The 7,034-nt window shown below is 65.1% G+C and overlaps 1 protein-coding gene across 2 annotated transcripts; it reads left to right on the plus strand.

The window, feature by feature from the left end:
- The first annotated feature begins 2,396 nt into the window (after positions 1-2,396).
- Positions 2,397-7,028, plus strand: FGF22 (fibroblast growth factor 22). 2 transcript variants are annotated; one of them, XM_027583456.2, is made up of 3 exons: positions 2,397-2,633; positions 5,372-5,475; positions 5,567-7,028. In XM_027583456.2, the coding sequence occupies exons 1-3, from the start codon at positions 2,420-2,422 to the stop codon at positions 5,759-5,761; spliced, it is 513 nt and encodes a 170-aa protein (XP_027439257.1). In that variant the 5' UTR covers positions 2,397-2,419; the 3' UTR covers positions 5,762-7,028. The 2 variants fall into 2 exon arrangements, with proteins under 2 accessions (XP_027439257.1, XP_027439258.1); XM_027583457.2 differs by having other exon boundaries at positions 5,590-7,028.
- Positions 7,029-7,034: the final 6 nt, after the last annotated feature.

Below are 7,034 nucleotides of genomic sequence, written 5' to 3' on the forward strand. Positions count from 1 at the left end.
TGCTCACAGTGCTGTTCTTACAGGCTTGAAGTCTTAAAACACCGCAATGAGACACCACTTTGCCCCCATTAAGATGGCTGTAGCCAAAACACTGGCAATCACCAGCGTCTGGAGGACGTGCGGAAATCGGAACCCTGACGTACTGCTGGTGGGATGCGGATGGGACAGCCGCGGTGGGAAGCAGTCTGGCAGTTCCTCAAAAAGCGAAACATAGAATTATCATATGACCCAGCAGTTCTACTCCTATTCATATACACAAGAGAAATGAAAACACGTCCACATAAAAACCTGTACACCCAAGTCCAGGGCAACACAATCCATAGCAGCCAAAAGGTAGAAACAACCAAGTCTCTGTCAATACATAAATGATACAGACCACGCGTCCACCACGCACAGGAGCGTCCCGCAGCCGCGGACAGGAGCCAGGCGCCCACACGCACGGCCCCGGGGATGGACCCCGAGCCCACGACGCTCAGGGAGGGAACCAGACACATAAGGCCACGCGGGGTGTGAGTCCACGTGGGTGACACATCCGGAACAGGCTCATCCGCAGACGGGAAGGGGGCTCGTGGGGGCCAGGAGTTGGGGAGGGGGAGATGGGGAGAGACGGCTGATGGGATGGGGTTTCCTTTCGGGTGATGGAATGTTCTGGAACTAGAGAGAGATGATGGCGGACAACCCTGTACTGAAAACACTTGAGTTGTATACCTCCATAGGTGAACTGTGTGGTATGTGAATTATATTTCAATGAAGCTGTTATTAAACTCCAACAACACCCGGGGCAGGACAGCTTCCTGGGCGTGGGTCCCACCCCCATCACACAGAGCCCTGAAGATTGTCCTCCTGGGGGGCAGGGTGGGGACACTCCAGGAAGGGAAGACTGAGTTTCTGGCTGTGGGAATCAGGATGTTATTCCAAGTTTGTGCATCGCGGCGCCCTCTGCCCAGCGAGGCTGTGGATTACCTCATTCCATCCTTCCAGGCTTCTCTTCCTGGCCCATTTTCCTGAGGCGGCACTGAGGCTGGGGGAGGTGACACAAATATGCAGGATCCCTCAGGGGCTGGCCTCAGGGCTCCGAGTGTGGGGACACCCTCTCCCATCTCAGTCCTGGGGTCCTGTGGCTTGGGCACACCCCATACATGGCCCTCCTGGGACCAGGAAGAAGGATCAGGGAATCCCCAGAGCCACCAGGAAGGCATCCCAGCTTCTGGCCAGACCGGTTACCCCTCCAGCACTACACTGGGCCAGGCCTGTCACCTTGTCTTCACCCAGGTGCTATTTAAAGGTGCCACCTGGGGCCCTGGCTGTAGGACTGAGCCTATGGGAGCAGAGGGGCAGGGACTGGAGCCCTGGGATGTGTCCTGTGTGGTGCCTTGGGGAAGGTGCTGACCCACTCAGGCCTCAGTTTCCCCACCTGTCAGTGATGTCTCTCGGCTCTGAGTCTGTGAAGTTTCACCGTGCTCCTCTCAGGATCCAGGGCACAGGGTGGCTCCCAGTGGGGCTTGGGTGTGTCTGTAAATGATGAGCAGTTATGGGTGTAAATGGAGCCACCCTCCTCGGACATGCAGCTCTGGACGACGCTGGGGACCGCGTGGGGGCCCCAGTCATCATTCATGCCGCTGTCAGCTGGCCACAGACAGGCGCTCATGTCCATCTGCCATCAGCCCCCTTCCAGCCCACAGCACCCCATCCCCTCCCCTGCCCAACATTCCCTCTACCCGCATGTCCCCCCACGTCCAGCCCTCAGTGAAGACCCTGGCCCTGGGGGCCTGGCTCTTCGGGAGCGCCAGTTTGGAGGGCAGACAAGTCCCCCCGTGGCATGCCCAGTGCGGAGGCCGGGCTGGCACGGACATCAGCCCAGGATTGCCCACCCAGTCTCTGACCCCTGGGCAGCTCTGTTGCTCCCAGTGTCTCTGTCCAACTCACTGTCTGTCACAGGTCGGACTCTCTTAGCCGCCTTTCCCTGTGTCTCTCCCTGTTGCTGTCCGTGTCCCAGTCTCGGAAGTCTCTCTGTCTCTGTCTCCCTCCGTGTCTCTGCGGGCCCGCCTCTCTCACACCCACGCCCCCGCAGCCCCTGCAGGCTAAGCCGGTGACTCACGGACACGCACTCCCCACCCCGCAAGACAAACACGCACGGAGGCAGGAGAGTTTTCCCAAATGGGTCCCGCCCCGGTCGCCTCGTTGCCCCGCCCCCCCGCGGCTCTGGCCCCGCCCCCGAAGCGCCCACTGGTCGGCTCCTTGCCTGTGGCCCCGCCCTCTCCCCAAGCCCCGCCCCCTGCGGCTAAGGCCCCGCCCCCGAAGCTCCCTATTGGCCCGCGCGGGCTGGCCCTGCACGGGCGCCCCGCCCCCGCCCCGGCGATGGCCGAGCCGCGGACGCGCGGGGGGAGGCAAGAGCGGGCGGCGAGCCGGGCGCGGGGCCATGCGCGGCCGCCTGTGGCTGGGCCTGGCGTGGCTGCTGCTGGCACGGGCGCCCGGCGCCGCGGGGACCCCAAGCAGTCCGCGGAGACCGCGCAGCTACCCACACCTGGAGGGCGACGTGCGCTGGCGGCGCCTCCTGTCCTCCACCCACTTCTTCCTGCGCGTGGACCCCGGCGGCCGCGTGCAGGGCACCCGCTGGCGCCACGGCGCCGACAGTGAGTTCGGGGAGGGGGTGCGGGGTAGACAGGCCGGCAGGAAGGACAGGGTCGGCGTCAGGAGTAAGGACGAGCCATGTCCTCTGTCCCGTGAGGGTGTGTGGTGTCAAGCCAAGTCACTCCCCGGCGGGGGCCTCAGTTTCCTCAACCGTGAAGTGGGTCCAGCGCACGCGCTGGGAGGGTTGCACAGGTGAGGTAGGGGTCCCAGAGGAAGCTCCCCGCGCTGGCCTGGCTCCGCAGCAGAGAAAGGTCTTTGCAGAATAGCTGAGGGGTTGAGAAGCTGAGATCCCTGGGTCCACTTACAGCGGGGAGGAGGCGACCCCAGGACCCAGCTACATAAGGAAGTGGAAGCAGAGCTAGGGTCTGAACCCTGGACTCCCCACACTGCAAATCCAAACCCAGAACCCGCCCGAGTGAGGGACCCCTCTCTTTCTTCCCACACATCCTTTTGGTAGATAAGGCACAGAGAGGGGAAATGACCTGCCCAGGGTCCCACTGCTGGGGTGCAGGTGGGGGTGTTGCCGGGGCTCCTTAATGCCCAGAACCTTGTCAAGTTGGAGTCACTGTCCTTGATGCCCTGCCCAGCAAACAGTAGGCACTCAATAAGTGTGGAACGTCTGAGGCAAGAGGAGACATGGGGGCAAAAGAGAAGGAGGAAGCTGGGGATCCCTGGGGACCTAGAGCCTCAGTGACCCTGCAGGCCTGTCTTGGTCTGCTCAGGGCTCTGAGGCCTGGGCTGGGGGGATAGCTAATCACTGGCCACTGCCTGAATCACTGCCATTAGGGCAGATAATCACCCCCTGCCCTTCCAGCTGCTTTCATCGGGCTCCCAAGGCTCTCATTAGGCTCACCGGACAAGGACGATGACAAGGGGACTGGCTGGGCCAGTCCATTGGTGGTGGGCACAGGCAGGGTGTCTTCAGGCTGGATCTTCTGGGTGGTTTGGGACAGTCGCTGCTTCTCTCTGAGCCTCAGTTTCCCCATCTGGGCAGCAATGGTGGTGACATGGTTGATGGCTCTGTATGGGGGAGAGGCACTTGGAACTCGTCTCTCCTTCATTAATTCTGTAGTTATTAATTGGGTACCTATTGTATGCTGTAGTGGGCACAGGGGACATAGCAGTGACCTGGACAGCCCACCTTCATGGGGCTCCCACAGCAGAGGGTAAAGCAGTTAAACAAGTGAACAGCTAATTTGGTAATTTCACAGGAGACCATGTAGGGTGCAAAGAAAATGAAAACAGGGTGATGTACAGGAGATGACTGGGGGGGGGGGCAGCTTTACCAGAGAGGTCTGGGGCCTCTCCAAGGAGGTGGGCTCGAGTTGACTCTCATGTAGAGAGAAGGACCTGGGTGCCTGATAGTGGAGATAGCAGGTACAGAGATCCCATGTGACATGGGGTGAGCTCCCCATCACCTCAGGCATCCAAGTCCAGACTGAAGACCAGAGGGCAAGGCCTGGACTCCAGAATAGGCCCTGGTACATGGGTGGGTCGAGGGTGTGGGCAGCTGCTCATCCTCTGGGTCCGCCTCGCTGGACTGCTCAGAGTGGGGCAAGGCTCCTCTGGGGTTACCCATCTGCCACTTCCTGGGCCTCAGTTTCCCTCTCTGAGAAGTAGGCCCAGTCGGCACCTCCCACCTGGGGTTGTGGGGTACAGTGCTTGGCCTATGGTTGGGGCTCCAGCAGCAGTGGTGACTATCATGGAGCTGAGCACACCGTGCGGCCCCCCCCCCCCCCCCCCCCCGCCCAGTCCCACCGCCTCCTGCCACGCCTCCCATCCGGAGCTCCCGTCACCGTCACCTCGATGGCCAGGGCGGGAGGCCGGAGCACCGCCTGTGTGGCTGCTGCTAGGGGTCTACACCTGTTCCGCCTCAGGTGTGCCCAGGCAGTCCGCGCCTCCTCTGCCTTGGTTTTCTTAACCTTCACCCGCCAGGGACCTCCCTGCTCTGAGCTTCCAACCTGGCTGGGGCTCCTCAGGGCCCAAGAGGCCGGCCCCCCCGGGCTGACGTCTTCCCACCTGGCAGGGCCCGTCCTGCCTCAGGTCTTCGCACTGGCTTGAGAGTCCTTCCTGCCCCTCCATCACCCCCCATCCTTGGAGTGCTCCTGGCAGGGCCTCTGTGCTCCCCAGTGTCAGGGCACAAGCCAGGACCAAGCACACAGTAAGCGCTTGCTGAGTGTTACCTGCATGAAGGAGCAAGAGGAAGCAGGGAGCGGATGGTGGGCTGCAGGCCCTAACTCAACCCCACCCCCCCCACCCCCCAGGCATCACTGAGATCCGCTCCGTCCACCCCCACCCCCACCCCCACCCCCACCCCCACCCCCACCCCCAGCCCCACCCATCCCTGAGATCCGCTCCGTCCACCCCCACGCATCTCTGAGATCCGCTCCGTCCACCCCCACCCCCACCCCCACCCCCAGGCATCCCTGAGATCCGCTCCGTCCACCCCCAGCCCCACCCCCCCCCCCCCCCCCACCCCCAGGCATCCCTGAGATCCGCTCCGTCCACCCCCACCCCCACCCCCAGCCCCACCCATCCCTGAGATCCGCTCCGTCCACCCCCACCCCCACCCCACCCCCACCCCCACCCCCACCCCCAGGCATCCCTGAGATCCGCTCCGTCCACCCCCCCCCCCCCCAGCCCCAGGCATCCCTGAGATCCGCTCCGTCCACCCCCCGCCCCACCCCCACCCCCAGCCCCAGGCATCCCTGAGATCCGCTCCGTCCACCCCCACCCCCAGGCATCATCGAGATCCGCTCCGTCCGCGTGGGCGTCGTGGTCCTCAAGGCCGTGCACACGGGCTTCTACGTGGCCATGAACCGCGGGGGCCACCTCTACGGGTCGGTGAGTGCCGCTCGTGGGGCTGCCGCTGGGCGGGGGTCCGGCGGGGGTGGGGGGTCCGGTGACCCACCTCACACACGCGACGCCCCCGCAGCGGGTCTACACCGCCCGCTGCAGGTTCCAGGAGCGCATCGAGGAGAACGGCTACAACACCTACGCCTCCACGCGCTGGCGCCACCGCGGCCGGCCCATGTTCCTGGCGCTGGGTGCGCAGGGCGCCCCGCGGCGCGGCGGCCGGGCACGGCGGCACCACCCGTGCACCCACTTCCTGCCTGTCCTGCTCTCCTGAAGTCCCCGGGCCCGCGGCACGCCTGAGCGGCGTGTCCAGGGCCGGCGGCCGGCGAGCTCAGGCCCTGGCCAGGCATGTCTGCTCCCTCGTCTTTTCCCCAAGCGCTCATGCAGTGTCTGCCGTGCGGTGGGCTGCGGGGGCTGCTGCAAGACCCCCCCAGACACGGCCTGACCCCCACGGAGCTGCTGAGTCCGAGGGGGTGGACACTGAGTTGGGCAGAGGCCACAGGTGTCCAGGCCCAAGTGGGGGGTGGGGCACGGAGGCCCCAGAAAGGCCCCGCCCCCCCCCGGGGATGGAGCCTGAAGGACATGGCCGTGTAGTCACCAAAGGGCTGGGACATGGCCTAGGCGAAGGCTCTGAGGTGGGAGCCCATTGGGGTGTTTGAGGCAGGGAGGAGGTGGGAGAGGCTGGGGCACAGGGAGGTCTGAGGGCTGGGGGACAGGGAGACATGGACATGCCACGGGGTCACCGGTCCCCGTCCTGGTCCCGGGACCTGGGACGTGTCTCCCCACGCGGCAGAGGCGACCTTGTCAGGGCCCCCGAGGAGGGGGTGGCCCTGGGTTCCCGGGGGGGGGGGCGCGTCCTCACGAGGCCCTTACAAGGGGGAGGCAGAGGGTGGGAGTCCCAGAGGTGGGCAGGCCCTGTGCGGCTGGCGGTGAGGATGGAGGGGGGCCGCGGGCCAGGGAAAGGCTGCAGCCGGGTCTCCCGGGGGCCCCGGGGGGAGGAGGGGACACCAGCCTTCCATTCTGTATTTCTGAGCCCAGAACTGTCAGAGAATCGGTGTGCGGTGGTCACAGCGGCCTTAGAGCACACACACACAGGCGCGCGCATGCGCGGGGGGGGGGGTCTGAAGCTGCTTGCACTGCGACCGCGGTCAGAGCTCCTGCACTCCCGTGGGGCGGGCAGGGCTGGGAGTGGGAGGGGGTGCCACGTGCAGGCCACGGGGGCCCCGTGCCAGCATCCTCCAGGGGCTCGGTGGGACCCGGGGCGGCCGGGGCTGCCGCACTCCCAGCGCCCGAGCCCTCACCGCGAGGCTGAGCCCCAGCGGAAGGAAAAGGGGTGCAGAGCCCCGTTCAAACCCCAGCCGAACTGGACCCGGCAGTTCTGCTCAGGTGTCCCACTCCGGGCGACGTGGGACATTCTGCGTGGGGAGGGCGACAGTCCCTGGGGCGGCGCGCGGGCTCCCACCCCTCCCCGCAGCCCCCTCCCACTAAAATACAGAGGTTGAAGGCAGGGAGCGAGCAGACGGAGGGCGCTCACTGCGGTCGGTGGA

Source organism: Zalophus californianus, chromosome 1 (genome assembly GCF_009762305.2).
Source record: "Zalophus californianus isolate mZalCal1 chromosome 1, mZalCal1.pri.v2, whole genome shotgun sequence".
In the NCBI taxonomy this organism is placed as follows: domain Eukaryota; kingdom Metazoa; phylum Chordata; class Mammalia; order Carnivora; family Otariidae; genus Zalophus; species Zalophus californianus.

Excerpts from the sequence above, each read along its gene's own strand:
- FGF22 (XM_027583457.2), top strand. The coding sequence starts at position 2,420 with ATGCGCGGCCGCCTGTGGCTGGGCCTGGCGTGGCTGCTGCTGGCACGG. Across the intron at positions 2,634-5,371 it reads CTGGCGCCACGGCGCCGACA|GCATCATCGAGATCCGCTCC; the intron begins GTGAGTTCGGGG and ends CCCCACCCCCAG. Across the intron at positions 5,476-5,589 it reads GGGGCCACCTCTACGGGTCG|GTTCCAGGAGCGCATCGAGG; the intron begins GTGAGTGCCGCT and ends CGCCCGCTGCAG.